At 50.7% G+C, this 18,685-nt stretch overlaps 1 protein-coding gene across 1 annotated transcript in view; it reads right to left on the bottom strand.

Moving 5' to 3' along the window:
* MYBPC3 (myosin binding protein C3) overlaps positions 1-18,685 on the bottom strand; it is a 423,360-nt gene that overhangs the window by 314,258 nt on the left and 90,417 nt on the right. The window contains exon 7 of the mRNA XM_085646556.1: positions 12,527-12,575. Coding sequence (XP_085502682.1) covers positions 12,527-12,575 — 49 coding nt within the window. The remainder of the gene's footprint in view (positions 1-12,526; positions 12,576-18,685) is intronic.

The following is an 18,685-nucleotide window of genomic DNA, read 5'->3' as shown; positions in this document are numbered from 1 at the left end:
TAAGCCACTCCCCAGTGGGAGGGGGGTATGAGCCTCTTCCTGATTGGTTGGATCCCCTCATCTTCAAGATGGAGGGGGCTGAGATGTGTGCTTCACCACGCCTCCACCGTATGAGGGGTGGGGTTGGCAAAGGTGGGCCCACCTCTCCTCCTAGCGTGGTTTTCCCACAGATTCTCGTGCCCAAGGTGGGCGGGGGCAAAACCAGTGGGGGCCAGAGACCTGTCTACTGCTGTCGACCATGTGCTAATACACAGACCTGTGTAGTGCTGTCGATCGTGTGTTGATACACAAACCTGTGTACTGCTGTTGATCGTGTATTGATACACAAACCTGTGTACTGATGTCGAGTGTGTGCCAATACACAAGCCTGTGTACTGCTGTCGATCGTGTGCCGATACACAAGCCTGTGTACTGCTGTCGATCGTGTGCCGATACACAAGCCTGTGTACTGCAGTCGATCGTGTGCCAATACACAAGCCTGCGTACTGCTGTTGATCGTGTGCCGATACACAAACCTGTGTACTGATGTCGATCGTGTGCTGATACACAAGCCTGTGTACTGCTGTTGATCGTGTGCCGATACACAAGCCTGTGTACTGCTGTTGATTGTGTGCCAATACACAAGCCTGTGTACTGCTGTTGATTATGTGCCGATACACAAACCTGTGTACTGATGTTGACCGTGTGCCGATACACAAACCTGTGTACTGATGTCGATCGTGTGCTGATACACAAACAAAAGTACTGCTGTCGATCGTGTGTTGATACACCAGCCTGTGTACTGCTGTCGATCGTGTGCCGATACACAAACCTGTGTACTGATGTCGATCTTGTGCTGATACACAAACCTGTGTACTGCTGTCGATCGTGTGCCGATACACAAGCCTGTGTACTGCTGTCGATCGTGTGCCGATACACAAACCTGTGTACTGATGTCAATCGTGTGCTGATACACAAACCTGTGTACTGATGTCGATCGTGTGCCGATACACAAGCCTGTGTACTGATGTCGATCATGTGCCGATACACAAGCCTGTGTACTGATGTCGATCGTGTGCTGATACACAGATCTATGTATTACTCTCAATCGTGTACTAATGCACAGACCTGTGTGCTACCCTTGATTGTGTGCTGATACATAGACCTATCCCCACTCTCAATAGTGTAACGTTGCACAGACCATGTGTACTGCCGTCAGTCGTGTGCAGATGCACAGACTTATACACTACCCTCGAACATGTGCCTAAACACAGACCTGTGTACTGCTCTCGATCACGTACCAATGCACAGACCTGTGTATTGCCCTTGACCGTGTACCGATACACAGACCTGTGTACTGCTGTCGAACATGTGCTAATACACAGACCTGTATACTGCTGTCGACCATGTGCTAATACACAGACCTGTGTACTGCTGTTGATCGTGTACCGATACACAGACCTGTGTACTGCTGTCGACCATGTGCTAATACACAGACCTGTGTACTGCTGTTGATCGTGTACTGATACACAGACCTGTGTACTGCTGTCGACCATGTGCTAATACACAGACCTGTGTACTGCTGTCAATCGTGTGTTGATACACAGACCTGTGTACTGCTGTCGATCGTGTGTTGATACACAGACCTGTGTACTGCTACTGTGTGCCGATCGATCCAGAGACCCGTCTACTGTTGTCGACCATCTGCTAATACACAGTCCTGTGTACTGCCCTTGATCGTGTGCTAATACACAGACCTACGTACTTTCCAACGCCGAGAACCATGCATCGCTTCATGACCTGATGAAGACACCCATGTCTATGTAAAGTACATGCAGACCCAAGTACTGCATATTACAGTGTTCCAACACCCACAACCATGTACTGCTGGATAACCTGGTACACACATCCAGACCCTTGCAAATGCACATAGACATCGTTTAGGTGTTGTCAGGGGTGCATGTGCCACCCCTGGCTTTCACCTTGCCACCCCTGGCACTGCCTTTGCAACCCCTGGCCTCAGAGGTGGTAACATCAGTGCTATACCGATAGTGAATAATATTCTGTTATTCAGTATTAGTGTAAAATGAAGCACTCTTAGGACCTATGGTAGCAGCTGTGGCAAGTAAAAATGGGTTTTAATGTATTTTGTATTGAAGCTTGCAGATGAGAATGTTTAAGTGAGAGGGTGTGTGCGTGTGTGAGAAAATGTTTCTGTATGTGTAAGCATTTGTGTGTGAGTGACAGTCACGTGACAGGTAGTGAGTTTGTGTGAGACTGAGGCCCACACTTACTCTTCTTCAACACAAGGTGACACTGCACCAAAGATGCTGCTCTCCCTCACGTAAAAGAGAGAGAGAAAAAATGCACCATATCTGATAAGATATGTTACATTTGTTTCTCTCCCCGTGCACTGGGGCACTTTTGGCAGCCAGGTGCCAATGCACGTACCCTTGTCCAAGAGTGCAAAGCGTGTGGATTTTCTGAAGCATAGGTTTTGTTCTGGAAGAGTCCTCTTCAAGTACAACATCTATGCCTCAAAGCTCTCCCCACATTATATGTGTAACATGCAAAGTTGGAAAAAGAGAAAGAAATTAGAAAAAATGTCCTTGTTACACCTGACTCAAGGAGTCATAAGATTTTGGTGCAAATTCTATTACAGGACCGGAGGCTTCGGATTATGCTTCTCTTTCATTTACTGCAAACCCACAGCAGCCAATGAGAATCACGATAACATTATAACATAGCATTCCCAGATTGCTTATAGTAAGAAAATAACAACCATAGAGACTAGCTCTATATAACAGTCAGTTTCTTTGCTGCTCCTCACAGAGTTAAGTTATGTTATGTTATGTTATGTTATGTTAATGGGTGACTTATATAGCGCACGGCTACTCCAAGGAGTGTCCCGGCGCTTTCTGACCCATTACTGAGAAAAGAAAAAAGAGAACAGAAACATAACAGAATTACTGATTAAAAAGCCAGGTTTTCAAGGCCTTTCTAAAGGCAAACAGGTTGGGAATAAGACGGAGATCAACAGGAAGGGAGTTCCATAGTTTGGGAGCGAGATATTTAAAGGAACGTCCACCAATTCTGACTTTCCTAATGGGAGGCACCATTGCCAGGCCAAGATTTTCCGACCGGAGAGATCTGGAGGGTTTGTAAAAAGAAAGCCGTTTCTGAATGTAGGAGGCCCCCACCAAATGGAGTGCCTTATGGGCCAGTGTAAGAGCTTTGAATGTGATTCGCTTCTTGATCGGAAGCCAGTGAAGGGAGGAAAGCAACTCAGATGATCTGGCTTGCCGGGGTAGGCCGAAGATGGCTCTTGCCGCTGAATTATGTACAACCTGGAGTTTATGCAAGAGATAGTCCGGCAAACCCAGGTAGAGGACATTCGAATAATCAAGCCTGGAACAGATCAGAGCTTGTACTGTCAGCTTCCTGTGGGCTAAAGGGAGCAAAGGAAGGAATTTACGCATCATTTTAAGTAGACCAAAACAGGTACCCGTGAGACCTGTGATCTGTGTTTTCAGAGCCAGGGTGTTATCGATTTTGACCCCAAGGTTTTTAGCGACCAAAGAGGAAGAGGAAGGGGGGGACATGCAAACCGGCCACCATTCCTGCCAGGGCGGTTCTGCCTGACAGCCGAAGAAGAGCACCTCGGATTTATCAGGGTTGCACTTAAGGCTGCTCCGCTGAAACCAGTTGAAGACAGCCCCAAGGCAGCCACGGATGCTCTCCCCGTCAAACTCCATGCCCTTCTTGCAGGTGAAGAGGAGCTGGGTGTCGTCAGCGTATGATATGATCTGGGCACCCATCGACTCCGCCAGTATCGCCAATGGAGTCATGAAGATGTTAAAAAGGGTCGGGCTCAGCACCGATCCTTGAGGGACTCCGACATTCATAGGCGGCACCTCGGCGGAGTACGGGGGGGCCCAGACCACTTGTCGACGACCCGCTAGGTAAGATCTCAGCCAGCTCAACACCGTCCCTCTGAGACCGATCTCGTAAAGTCTTCTCAAGAGGGCCTCATGCGGGACGGTGTCGAAGGCCGCCGACAGATCCAACATCACCAGCATTGCTCTTCCTCCTGAGTCGAGAACTTCCTTAATGGCTTCATTAACTTCCAAAAGAGCGGTCTCCGTGCTCAAGTTGGAGCGGAAGCCAGATTGGGTAGAGTGGAGTAACCCATGGTCTTCAAGGAAGGAAGAAAGCACAGAGTGGACGTGCTTCTCGACGATCTTAGCCAAGCTGGGCAGGAGAGAAATGGGCCTATAGTTAGCATGTTTTTCTGGGTCAAGGCCTGGTTTTTTAAGAAGGGGAACGACCATTGCCTTCTTCCAGGCTGGCGGAACAGTGCCGCTGGACAAAGATAGGTTCAAAACAGGAGAGATTAAGGAATTCAGAATCTTGGCAGTCCTGGCTAAAAAGCTCGCCGGGCATGGATCGAGCGGAGAGCCAGATTTAATCCTGAGTAAAAGATCCAGAGAATTAGATTCCAATAAAGGAGAAAACTCCGATAAAATGGGGCAAGAATCAGGAGGTAAAGTCATCAAGTTGGAGTCATGCACTGAAGCACTTGGGGCAGCTGGTGGAAAAGATTCTTGAATCAATTTGATTTTCGTATTAAAGAAAGTGGCCAGCTCCTTTACCCAAGATTCGGAGAACTTATGCTGGACTATGCTAGATTTAGGAGAGATAAACTCTTTAACAATGGTAAAAATTTCTTTACTGGAATTTGAAGCAGACTCAATTCTATTTGCAAAATAGTTCTTTTTGGCCTCAAGAATGTCAGAGTGGTAAGATTTAATAGAAAGTTTATAGGCAGACTTAGCTTCTTGGTCATATTGCTTCCGCCAGAGTCTTTCGGCTAACTTACAGTTACGCCGTGCCAGAGCAAGTGACTTAGAGAACCAAGGAGCCGAACTGCGCTTGACAGATGAAAAGGGGGTAGAAAGAGGAGCAAGATCATCAAGCCTTCCAACTAACCATTCCTGGAAAGTTTCAAGGTCCCTCTCCAGATGGCCGGATAGGATACAGGGATATTCGTGAAGCGCTAGAGCAAGATTCTCAAGGGTGATTTTATGCAAAGGTCGTCTGGGGTGCCTAGGGTGGTCTGGGTTAGTATAAGATGTTTTACTTCTGCCCTGAATTAAAAAACTAATCAAAGAATGGTCGGACCAGAGAACAGGGGTGGGACGGGACATAATAAGGGGAAAGGTGGAGAACACTTGGTCAAGCGTGTGGCCCTTATCATGAGTCGCACTTGAGATGTAAGGAGTTAGACCAAGAGGAACAGTGATGTCCTTGATTTTGACCGCTTCACTGTCCAACTCAACGTCCATATGGATGTTAAAGTCCCCTAACATTATGCAGTTTTCCACCTTCAAGCAAAGAGCAGTAATAACAGATTGAAGGTCGTCAAAGAAGGAACCCCGCAGACCCGGAGGTCGGTAGACCAAAAGCCCAGAAAAAGATTGATGCGGGGAGAGTGCAATGGAAAAGGCGAGGGATTCGCAGCCAGAAATAGGCTGAGATGGGATAATTGTGCAGGCAAAAGATCTAAGAACTGCAAGTGCAACCCCACCACCTTTACCCACTGTCCTATCCTGTCTGTAAACAATATACTCTGGCGGAAAGGCTGCCGCGATGTCAGGATTAGACGACTCACAGAGCCATGTTTCTGTGAGCAAGAGACAGAGTGGGTTCTCCGAGGTAAGTAACTCAAAGATGTCCAAAGCGTGCCTATGTAAAGAACGGGTGTTGAGCAATAAGCACTTAAACTGTTTGGGAGGGAGCGGACGGGAACCCTCAGAAGCCCGATATATGTTGGGATACCATCCACACCCTGGACAGCAGCATTTACCTTTGAATCGGCCGGGAAAGACATACCGACAGGTAGCGGTATTAAGGTTAAGTGAGAGTAGATCCGCTGCAGAGTAGGAAAGCCTATGGCCAGAGCCTGCCGCCGCGCCGTCCGCTGCCGTATCGCGGACGGGCGCAGACGGGCAGGACTCTGGCACGATTCCGGCGCAGATCCGGCGCGCCCGCTGATCGCGTCCGCTGCGCGGAGTCATCCCTGCCCGTTTTTATAGTGCTCTCAATGGCGTCCCCAACCCAGCCCAACCGAAGATGGCCGCCAAAAACCGGCGCCCGGTGCTCTCAGCCGAGAGCAGGACCGGCACAGCAGGACAGGTAAGAGTACACTTCTGGGTGCTGCTAGGCGCTGGGGGGTCTCAGCACACCTCTAAGATCAGGTGTGGGGCAAAAACGAGTACCAATACAAATGCAATAAAAACGAGTTACAAGTGATTTAAAAACACAGGGACAGACAGGAGACCTCCCGGCTTCCGCCTCAGGAGGGAAAAAGGAGCGTGCAGTGTCAGAATAGGCGATTACCTGCACCAGGCACCTTTTATAGTGCTCTCAATGGCGTCCCCAACCCAGCCCAACCCAAGATGGCCGCCAAAAACCGGCGCCCGGTGCTCTCAGCCGAGAGCAGGACCGGCACAGCAGGACAGGTAAGAGTAGACTTCTGGGTGCTGCTAGGCGCTGGGGGTTCTCAGCACACCTCTAAGATCAGGTGTGGGGCAAAAACGAGTACCAATACAAACGCAATAAAAACGAGTTACAAGTGATTTAAAAACACAGGGACAGACAGTGCTCGATTTCCTATCTTGCCTTCTCTCTTGCTTGGTGTTTCAGTACATTATTGCAGCCTTTATTGTGTGGTTTAAGTGTATTTTACAGTGTATTTACAATTGTTATTGAGTTGCATTTCGCGCGCCTTACTGCTGGCGCTTTCTGTGTCTCGCGCTCTCTGCCGCCTAACGCACTGCGCGCATACGCTTCAAAGGCCGATCGGAAGGTGGCGGTTCTGCTTATTAAGCGCTCCTCACCTTCCGATCGTGCCTCCTTCTGTGCCCCATCTTTGCCGCGTCTACCAGCGGCGGGCAGTGCTCTCCCTTATTCGAGCCCGCGTTGTGTGTGAGCCTCGCGTCGCGTAGCCCAATTGGGCTCCTTTTGGGCTATTTTTGAGCTACACGACGCCGTCTTTCGATTTCCTCCTCGCTCCACGCGATTCTACCTCGCGCGTTGGAGCTGCAGGTTGTCCAGAAAGTGCCCTTCAATTGACGCCGTCCCAGGCTGTATAATAGTGGCAGGCCCCCAGCTGTGTGCAGACTGGTAGGATTCTTAAGGCTCTCTGTGCCCTTTGGGTTATTGAATACAGCTTTGCTGAGGAGCATACTTTTCCTTATCTTTTCAAAGTGTTGTTGTACTAGGGTGGCTCCCCCTTGACTGATCCCCTTGGGATACATATATATATACCTACATATATATATATTTTTGAGTCTTGACGTGCCGCCTTCTCCTTGGTGGTCATGGAAGACTGGGCCTACTTTAAGGAGGACGAGTATGGGTACTATGAGGAGGAGCATGCCCCCCTCGAGGACAACCTTGCACAGGCGTTAGACGCCTCTGTTCAAGACTCCATCACTAAGGCAGTGGAGGTGGCGGTCCCTAAGACCGTAAATAAAGCATTGTCTGCGGCATTAAAGCCTATTACAGCGCAACTGGAACATTTTGCCAAACGGCATGGACTGTTGCAACGAGATACCGTACAGGCGTCTACTTCTTCAGGGGTGAATCAAAATCTAAATCTAAATCTTCCAATTGGCCTCATGCCCAAACGATCACCACTCTTCCAGGGACCACCCATATTCAGGGGCCCCTAATCCTTTGCCTGCACCGTCCAGGGTGGTCACGGATACTGATACCGACACGGACAGGGATTCCACCAGTCACACTATGTCGCCCAAAAAGAAAAAATCTAAAAAGTCAGGGGTGCGCTCTTAATCGCCCCCAGTCTATCAGCCTTCTACACCCTTTGACTTCAATCCGGAGGATATAGTGCATTCTAGGTCTTTGGATTGGGCGCCTCCGCCGGAGGTGGCGGACTACATCCACCAGAATTTACGTCGTAGTTTCGACAGGGATGTTAGGAACCGCCTAAGGTCAGAATGCCCCCGTCCAGATGTTCCGGACAAGGTCGCAGAGACCCCGGTCATAGACCCTAACATGTTAGCGTTCTTAAAAAAGTTTCAGAAGGATCCTAAGAAGGGCATCGACCGTGCTTGGCGCGGATGCCAAGATAAGTTACTAGACACTATTGGCCCGTTATCTAAAATTTTGGAGATGGCTCTGAAAGCCAAAGAGTCTGAACATTGATTGACCCTGACATTTTGGCAGGCTGGACCCAATGTGCTATCTGTTTCCTAGGCAATGAAAATTGCGCCATTTCAGCCGAGCGCAGGAAATCCCTCCTTATGCGCATGGATACTAACCTGACGGAATTGGCTGGAGCTGAACCAGGCCCCCTGGCGGACGGTTTACTCTTCAGGGATCGTTTTGTGAAAGACGTCTCCAAATACGTAGGGACATTCACGAGTCTAGACAAGGCCCTGTCAAATATCAAAAGGGTGTTCACCACTGGCCTTTTTGGAAGGGGCGGGCGAGGCAGGGTACGCTCGTCAGGCCGGCAGTACCATCAGGGTCCCACGAGAGGTGGTTATGGCCGAGGCAGCGGAGACTTTCAGGATTCAACCAGAGGTGGCACCTTCTACCCTACGAGACAGAGGAAACTCCCGTCCTCAAATTACAGCAGGTAAGCCCAGTGTCTTTGTCTGTTTATCCTCTGGGGGGTCGGATCCGCCATTTTCTTCACAATTGGCAGGCCCTTACTCAGGACGCTTGGGTTCTTCAAACAGTGCAAGGTTTTCACATAGATTTTTATCAAACTCCTTTTCAGGAGTCGACTCCAAAACCCCTATTTTTTTCCCAACAAGACGTGCATTTTATAGATCTAGAATTAGACGAGCTGCTGCGCAAGCACGCGGTGACCTATTGCGAGGATGACGGTCCCGTAGGCTTCTGCAGCACCGTGTTCCTCGTACAGAAGAGGGGTGGGGGGGTTCAGACTGGTTCTCAACCTGAAGGGGTTCAATTACTCTGTCCTTTATCAACATTTCAAGATGTACGGTATCCATCTTCTGGCAGATCTCTGGAGACGGAGGGACTGGCTAGTCTGCCTCGATCTCAAAGACGCATACCTTACAGTGCCCATTTCCCCCCCCATCGCAGATTTCTACAGTTTCAGTGGCGCAGCAGGCGCCTGGAATATTTGGTCCTACCTTTTGGTCTTTCCTCGGCTCCGTGGTGTTTTACCAAACTCCTGAAGCCAGTGGTAGCGCATCTCAGGGAGCAGGGCATACGTCTTATAATCTATCTCGACGATATTCTGATTATGGCTCCCTCAGAGCACATAGCATCTCTTCACCTGCAGCTGGCGATGTCACTATTAGAGAGTCTGGGCTTTGTAGTGAACAGGGAGAAGTCGGTTCTCACTCCGACGCAATCCCTGGAGTTGCTGGGATTGGTGGTCAATACGCAGTCGGTGCAGTTGCTTCTGCCCAAACACAAAATCAGGGACCTGAAGAAAGAATTGAGAAAGGTTTTGGACCGGCAGGTAATGTCTCTGAGGGAGATCGCTCGTCTGGTGGGCCTGCTAGCATCATCCATACAGGCGATCTTCCTGGGCCCTCTACACTATCGCGCTTTACAGCGCTTGAAGATCAGACACCTCATGAAGGGCCTCTCCTACTCAGACCTTGTCCCGCTCTCGGAGGAAGCCCGAGTAGAAATCCAATGGTGGTTGACCCATGTGGAGGCATGGAACGGTTGGGCGATCTTCGGATCTCACCTGAGGTGATCATAGAATCGGATGCCAGCAGGTAGGGCTGGGGAGCCCACTGCGGAGAAGTCACGACGGGGGGCAGATGGTCTCGCCAAGAGTTGGAGCTTCCTATCAATTGTCTCGAACTCCTTGCGGGCTCGTTTGCGATTCGCACCCTCTCCCCCAGGAGGGTTTCTTGCTGTATTCTGTTGAGAATGGACAACATTTCAGCTGTACGCTATATCAACTTTTGGCATTATTGCCTAGCGCATCAGATATCGGTCATTGCAGAGTACCTTCCGGGGCGAGACAATGCGGTGGCGGATTGGCAATCACGCCACTTGAAGGATTACAGCGATTGGAAACTCCATCCATCCCTGTTCCATCAGATCCAAGCGCTGTGGGGCCCCTTCCACATGGATCTTTTCGCCTCCAGACCGAACTGTCAGCTCAAAGCGTTCTTCAGCTGGAGGACGGATCCCCTGGCGAAAGCAACGGATGCATTCACTCAGGATTGGTCCCTGAACCTTCAATACGCGTTTCCCCCCTTTCTTCTGATTCCCAGGGTGGCGAATCAAGTTTCTTGGCAGCAAGCGGAGATTGTGCTGAATACTCCAATTTGGAAGTCGCAGCCGTGGTTCCCAGTTCTCCTAGAGATGGCGTGCGACTGCCCGCTCCGCCTCCCTTGCTTTATTATCTCGTAAGCAATTGTCAGCTAAGCTTGCCATGTTGTTGTGTTTATCCTCATGCCGCAGGGTGTCAGATGTTAAAGTGCTTGATTTGGCGGGTAGGATTTTCTCTCCTGAAGGAGTGTCATCTGTTATCACTGCTCGCACAAAAACTTTTTCCAGGTCTATAGATTACAATGTTTTTCCTTTGAATGAAAAACTTTGTGTGGTCAAATGTCTGAAGGTATATGAGGATTGTACACGATCACTTCGCCCTTCTGGTTGTTCCAGGTTGCTTATTGCCTTACAGAAACCGTTTAAACCGGTGACTTCCGCTACTATTGCCAGATGGCTGAGATTTGTTATGTCGGAAGCAGGCATTGATGTTAATGTGTTTGGGCACATTCAGTGAGAGGTGCTATGGCCTCCAAGTCCTTCATGCTGGGTACCAGTATACAAGATATCATGAAAGCGGCCGACTCGTCTTCCAGCTCTACTTTCAAGCAGTTTTACTATAAACCTGTAGGCGATGTTGCCTCTGTGGTACTACATAAGCATTAAACTAGCATAATCTGAAGCCTCCGGTCCTGTAATAGAATGAAAAATTAGCTAGCATTCGCGCCAAGAATTTTCAATTCTATTAAGGACACGGAGGCGAGGATTATCCCGCCCAGGGACAACTGAATAGTGGTGATGATTCATGATTTCATGTTACCCACCCTGATTTATCAGTCGATGACAATTATTACGAGTATGATATTTCTGTTTCAGGCGCTGACCAGAAAGGAGATTAGACCAGATGGTGATCCTCTGGAGAGTGCGTTCCATGTTTTTTCACTTGCCAGCTCTACGTTTCCTGGGGTTCCAGCCTTTTGGAGCGGTTTGGATGTTTCCCTGTGGTTATCGGACTTATGCTGATGGACTTGGACTCTGCTCATTGGGCAAAGAAAGAGGAAGTGTTCCGGTTTGACTGACTGTTATATAGAGCTAGTCTTTATGGTTGTTATTTTCTTACTATAAGCATTCTGGGAATGTTATGTTATAATGTTATCGTGATTCTCATTGGCTGCTGTTGGTTTGCAGTAAATGAAAGAGAAGCATAATCCTCGCCTCAGTGTCCTTAATAAAACTGAAAATTCTTGGCGCGAATGCTAGCTAATTTTTTATTCCTGTCTACCAATGTTTGTAGATAGGGATTTGTGTCAAAATCATGGATGTTTGCATGGGAACCACCAATCACCATCCATGGAACGCCCCCTAGGCACAAAATAATGCACAGTGCAACTTTGTGTTACTTTGTGATACTTTGCATAGCAAATCCTCAATTGTTGTGATGTTAGGGTCATGTGACATATCTTCCTGGAACACATCAGGGTCAGGGGTCACATGATGTCCCTTCCTGTGATGCAATTAAGGCCAGAGGGTATGTGATGCCACTTTCGCTACCCCTGGTATTTTGGTGAATCAGCTCCCACGTACATACATGCAGGCAGATGCAATGCCCTGGACCACATGCCAATACCCAGAGCACTATACTTTCCCGTGGCCTGGTATGTACATCCAGACTTATGCAACTACTTGTAGACCCAAGTATTCCGTATGACAAAACGTCACCACACAGACATATGTGATGCCCTCTCACTTGGTGTATATAGATATATATACTGACCTAGGTTCATGTAATGTCCTTTGAACTGGCGTATACACTGAGACAGATCTAATATCCTCGACCACATGCCAAGGCTAACCCTTGTTCCTGTCTGACCTGGTATGAACACGCAGACTCCTGTAGTCCCCTTGGTATGAACGCACCCACACCCATGTACAAGAAGATAACCTGGTACGGGCACACATGTTTATCTACTGCCCTCTGTCCTGGCATATACATGCAGACAGATCTAACACACTTGACCATGTTCCAATGGCTAGACCCTTGTATAGCCTCAGACATGGTATGCACACGCAGACCCCATGTACTCTCCTTTAAATATGATAACACCCACACCCATGTACGGGTGGATAAGCTGATAGGTACACCCAGGTCCATGTAGTGCCCTCTGACTCGGTGCCCACAGTGTACCAAATGATGTCAAAAATGTTGTGTGTCATGCCCTATACTGCAAGGGGACGGTCCTGGGAAACTCACGTGCGTCTGAAGGCAGAGCGGATGTCAACTTCTCCCACATTGCTGGGCTCTGTGAAAGCATTGAGAAAAGAAATAAGTTACTGTCACCCTCATTTTTCACAACTATAATTCACTGCATAACTTGTTGTTACCCCTTTCCCAACGTGCCATACCCTCATCCCTTCCCCAGCATCTCTTGCTCTCACCCCTTCCCCAGCATCCCTTGCTCCCACCAGTTTCCCAGCATCCCTTGCTCTTACCAGTTTCCCAGCATCCCTTGCTCCCACCAGTTTCCCAGCATCCCTTGCCCTCACCCCTTCCCCAGCATCCCTTGCTCCCACCAGTTACCCAGCATCCCTTGCTCCCACCAGTTTCCCAGCATCCCTTGCCCTCACCCATTCCCCAGCATCCCTTGCCCTTACCCCTTCCCCAGCATCCCTTGCTCCCACCAGTTTCCCAGCATCCCTTGCCCTCACCCATTCCCCAGCATCCCTTGCCCTCACCCCTTCCCAAGCATGCCTTGCTCCCACCAGTTTCCCAGCATCCCTTGCCCTCACCCCTTCCCCAGCATCCCTTGCTCCCACCAGTTACCCAGAATCCCTTGCTCTCACCAGTTTCCCAGCATCCCCTGCCCTCACCCATTCCCCAGCATCCCTTGCCCTCACCCCTTCCCCAGCATCCCTTGCTCCCACCAGTTTCCCAGCATCCCTTGCTCCCACCAGTTTCCCAGCATCCCTTGCCCTCACCCCTTCCCCAGCATCCCTTGCTCCCACCAGTTCCCCAGCATCCCTTGCTCCCACCAGTTTCCCAGCATCCCTTGCTCCCACCAGTTTCCCAGCATCCCTTGCCCTCACCCCTTCCCCAGCATCCCTTGCTCCCACCAGTTTCCCAGCATCCCTTGATCCCACCAGTTTCCCAGCATCCCTTGCCCTCACCCATTCCCCAGCATCCCTTGCTCCCACTAGTTTCCCAGCATTCCTTGCCCTCACCCATCCCCCAGCATCCCTTGCTCTCATCCCTTCCACAGCATCCCTTGCTCCCACCAGTTACCCAGCATCCCTTGCCCTCACCCATTCCCCAGCATCCCTTGCTCCCACCAGTTTCCCAGCATCCCTTGCCCTCACCCCTTCCGCAGCATCCCTTGCTCCCACCAGTTTCCCAGCATCCCTTGCTCCCACCAGTTTCCCAGCATCCCTTGCCCTCACCCATTCCCCAGCATCCCTTGCTCCCACCAGTTTCCCAGCATCCCTTGCCCTCACCCATTCCCCAGCATCCCTTGCTCCCACTAGTTTCCCAGCATCCCTTGCCCTCACCCATCCCCCAGCATCCCTTGCTCTCATCCCTTCCACAGCATCCCTTGCTCCCACCAGTTTCCCAGCATCCCTTGCCCTCACCCCTTCCCCAGCATCCCTTGCTCCCACCAGTTTCCCAGCATCCCTTGCCCTCACCCATTCCCCGGCATGCCTTGCTCTCATCCCTTCCACAGCATTCTATGTCAGGAACAGAGGCTCCGGATTATGCTTCTCTTTTTTTACTCAAGAAAACACAGCCAATCAAACTTTAAACTACATAACCCATGAGCCCTCACAGAGATCTGAACATAATGTTTATTTACACAATTAAGTCCATTAAAAATTCCTAGTATAAAACAAAGATTATACGGACACAAATAGATCAAACCTAACATCTGTACAGATGCGCGTCTCGTTATACAATGCAGTCAAATGCTATGCGAGATAAAACAAGAGCGACATATTTATTTATTTATTTATTTTTGGGTTTTATATAGCGCCTGAATCACCCCATACGGGGTATCTCTGCGCTGAGACAGCCATTGACCACCAAGCGAGTAAAATTAAAAAAGCTCTGTTTTCAGCAGTTTCCTGAAGACTAGAAAGTTGGTGCACTGACGTAGTTGTAGCGGGAGGAGATTCCAGTATCGTGGGGCAAGGTGAGAGAATGACTTCCCTCCCATCCGCGCCAGTTTGATACGGGGAGTGCATAAATATGCGAGATGGCTTGATCTTAACATTCTGGTAGGAGAATATCTGACTAATTTATGAGTCAGGTACGCCTAACTGGATTAGGATTAAAATCTGTGCAGATGGGCAGCGGAACCGAGCTGTACATATGCTGCTCGGTACCGATGCGCAGCATCTCGCCTGCATGCAGTCCATATATACAACATGAAAGCGAGGGACCTCGTATCGTACTATATTTAAAGTGCAGTGAACTAGCGCAGCGCTTCACCTGCTTCTACGATCATAGCTGGGCCAGACTGCCAGCGTGCAATCGGTGAAGTTACAAATAAATAACATGCATTTCAATTAATGAAAGTAAAAAACAACCTCAAAATATTTAAATGCTAGATGTGTATAAGAATACTGCAGCCTTTTTTCCAAAAGCCAGCTCTGGGCTGCAAATTTCAACTGTGGCAGGATAAGGGAACAAATAGGTTCATCCGGGTCGACTGCGTCCGAGGATACGGTTCAAGTTGGGCCTAGCAAGATTGACTGCATTCGCCTAACGCCTGCCTTATTGTTCCTAGGTTTTAGCAGGTGACAACTGTTCAAGGACGGATGACAATACATGAGCTACTTTCTGGTAACCACCGTGCTCAACCACAGTCGCCGCTGCCAGGCGGGACCTCTCGTAGAAGTCGGTTTCCGAGAAGAATTTGCCAAACGATGCTAGTTCCTTTGGAACCACTGTGGTACGGACGAGCGGCAGAGCCTCCGTGCATGTTCTTGTCCCGTGCTTTGGAACCACTGTGGTGGCGAGCGACAGAGCCTCAGTGCATGTTCTTGTCCCGTGCTTCGGAGTCACTGTGGTGGCGAGCGACAGAGCCTCCGTGCATGTACTTGTCCCGTGCTTTGGAACCACTGTGGTATAGATGAGCGACAGAGACTCCGTGCATGTTCTTGTCCCGTGCTTTGGACCCACTGTGGTACGGACGAGCGACTGAGCCTCCGTGCATGCTCTTATCCCGTGCTTTGGAACCACTATGGTACAGACGAGCGACAGAGCCTCCATGCATGTTCTTGTCCCGTGCTTTGGAACCACTGTGGTACGGACGAGCGGCAGAGCCTCCGTGCATGTTCTTGTCCCGTGCTTTGGAACCACTGTGGTATAGATGAGCGACAGAGCCTCCGTGCATGTTCTTGTCCCGTGCTTTGGACCCACTGTGGTACGGACGAGCGACTGAGCCTCCGTGCATGCTCTTATCCCGTGCTTTGGAACCACTATGGTACAGACGAGCGACAGAGCCTCCATGCATGTTCTTGTCCCGTGCTTTGGAACCACTGTGGTACGGACGAGCGGCAGAGCCTCCGTGCATGTTCTTGTCCCGTGCTTTGGAATCACTGTGGTATAGATGAGCCACGGAGCCTCCGTGCATGTTCTTGTCCCGGGCTTTGGAACCACTGTGGTACGGACGAGCGGCAGAGCCTCCGTGCATGTTCTTGTCCCGTGCTTTGGAACCACTGTGGTACAGACGAGCGACAGAGTCTCCGTGCATGTTCTTGTCCCGTGCTTTCGAACCACTGTGGTATGGACGAGCGGCAGAGCCTCCGTGCATGTTCTTGTCCCATGCTTTGGAACCACTGTGGTGGCGAGCGACAGAGCCTCCGTGCATGTTCTTGTCCCGTGCTTCAGAGTCACTGTGGTGGCGAGCGACAGAGCCTCCGTGCATGTACTTGTCCCGTGCTTTGGAACCACTGTGGTATCGATGAGCCACAGAACCTCCGTGCATGTTCTTGCCAGATGCTTTGGAACCACTGTGGTATAGATGAGCGACAGAGCCTCCGTGCATGTTCTTGTCCCATGCTTTGGAACCACTGAGGTACGGACGAGCGACTGAGCCTCCGTGCATGCTCTTATCCCGTGCTTTGGAACCACTGTGGTACAGACGAGCGACAGAGCCTCCATGCATGTTCTTGTCCCGTGCTTTGGAACCACTGTGGTACGGACGAGCGGCAGAGCCTCCGTGCATGTTCTTGTCCCGTGCTTTGGAACCACTGTGGTACAGACGAGCGACAGAGTCTCCGTGCATGTTCTTGTCCCATGTTTTGGAACCACTGTGGTACGGACGAGCGGCAGAGCCTCCGTGCATGTTCTTGTCCCGTGCTTTGGAACCACTGTGGTAGAGATGAGCGACAGAGTCTCCGTGCATGTTCTTGTCCCGTGCTTTGGAACCACTGTGGTACGGACAAGCGACAGAGCCTCAGTGCATGCTCATGTCCCGTGCTTTGGAACCACTGTGGTACGGAGGAGCGACAGAGCCTCCGTGCATGTTCTTGTCCCGTGCTTTGGGACCACTGTGGTACAGATGAGAGACAGAGTCTCCGTGCATGTTCTTGTCCCGTGCTTCGGAACCACTGTGGTATGGAGGAGCGACAGAGCCTCAGTGCACGTTCTTGTCCCGTGCTTTGGAACCACTGTGGTACAGACGAGCGACCGAGCCTCCGTGCATGTTCTTGTCTTGTGCTTTGGAACCACGGTGATATAGACGAGCGACAGTCTCCGTGCATGTTCTTGTCCCGTGCTTTGGAACCACTGTGGTACGGAGGAGCGACAGAGCCTAAGTGCATGTTCTTGTCCCGTGCTTCGGAACCACTGTGGTAGAGACGAGTGACAGAGCCTCTGTGCATGTTCTTGTCCCGTGCTTCGGAACCACTGTGGTACAGAGGAGCGAAAGAGCCTCCGTGCATGTTCTTGTCCCGTGCTTCGGAACCACTGTGATATAGATGAGTGATAGAGCCTCCGTGCATGTTCTTGTCCCGTGCTTTGGAACCACTGTGGTACGGAGGAGCGACAGAGCCTCAGTGCATGTTCTTGTCCCGTGCTTTGGGACCACTGTGGTACGGACGAGCGACAGAGTCTACGTGCATGTTCTTGTCCCGTGCGTCAGAACCACTGTGGTACGGAGGAGCGACAGAGCCTCCGTGCATGTTCTTGTCCCGTGCTTCGGAACCACTGTGATATAGATGAGCGATAGAGCCTCCGTGCATGTTCTTGTCCCGTGCTTTGGGACCACTGTGGTACGGACGAGCGACAGAGCCTACGTGCATGTTCTTGTCCCGTGTGTCGGAACCACTGTGGTACGGACGAGCGACAGAGCCTCCGTGCATGTCCTTGTCCCGTGCTTCGGAGTCACTGTGGTGGCGAGCGACAGAGCCTCCGTGCATGTACTTGTCCCGTGCTTTGGAACCACTGTGGTATCGACGAGCCACAGAACCTCCGTGCATGTTCTTGCCCCATGCTTTAGAACCACTGTGGTATAGATGAGCGACAGAGCCTCCGTGCATGTTCTTGTTCCGTGCTTTGGAACCACTGTGGTACGGACGAGCGACTGAGCCTCCGTGCATGCTCTTATCCCGTGCTTTGGAACCACTGTGGTACAGACGAGCGACAGAGTCTCTGTGCATGTTCTTGTCCCGTGCTTTGGAACCACTGTGGTACGGACGAGCGACTGAGCCTCCGTGCATGCTCTTGTCCCGTGCTTTGGAACCACTGTGGTACGGACAAGCGACAGAGCCTCAGTGCAGGCTCTTGTCCCGTGCTTTGGAACCACTGTGGTACGGACGAGCGACAGAGCCAACGTGCATGCTTTTGTCCCATGCTTTGGAACCACTGTGGTACGGAGGAGCGACAGAGCCTCCGTGCATGTTCTTGTCCCATGCTTTGGAACCACTGTGGTACAGATGAGCGACAGAGTCTCCGTGCATGTTCTTGTCCCGTGCTTTGGAACCACTGTGGTATGGAGGAGCGACAGAGCCTCAGTGCACGTTCTTGTCCCATGCTTTGGAACCACTGTGGTACAGACGAGCGACCGAGCCTCCGTGCATGTTCTTGTCCTGTGCTTTGGAACCACTGTGATATAGATGAGTGACAGCCTCCGTGCATGTTCTTGTCCTGTGCTTTGGAACCACTGTGGTACAGACGAGCGACAGAGTCTCCATGCATGTTCTTGTCCCGTGCTTTGGAACCACTGTGGTACGGAGGAGCGACAGAGCCTCCGTGCATGTTCTTGTCCTATGCTTTGGAACCACTGTGGTACAGAGGAGCGACAGAGCCTCCGTGCATGTTCTTGTCCCGTGCTTTGGAACCACTGTGGTACGGAGGAGCGACAGAGCCTCCGTGCATGTTCTTGTCCCATACTTTGAAACTACTGTGGTACAG

Source organism: Triturus cristatus, chromosome 3_1 (assembly GCF_964204655.1).
Source record: "Triturus cristatus chromosome 3_1, aTriCri1.1, whole genome shotgun sequence".
NCBI lineage: Eukaryota > Metazoa > Chordata > Amphibia > Caudata > Salamandridae > Triturus > Triturus cristatus.
The sequence above is the reverse complement of the archived record's forward strand: the minus strand, read 5'-3'. Positions and strand labels throughout refer to the sequence as shown.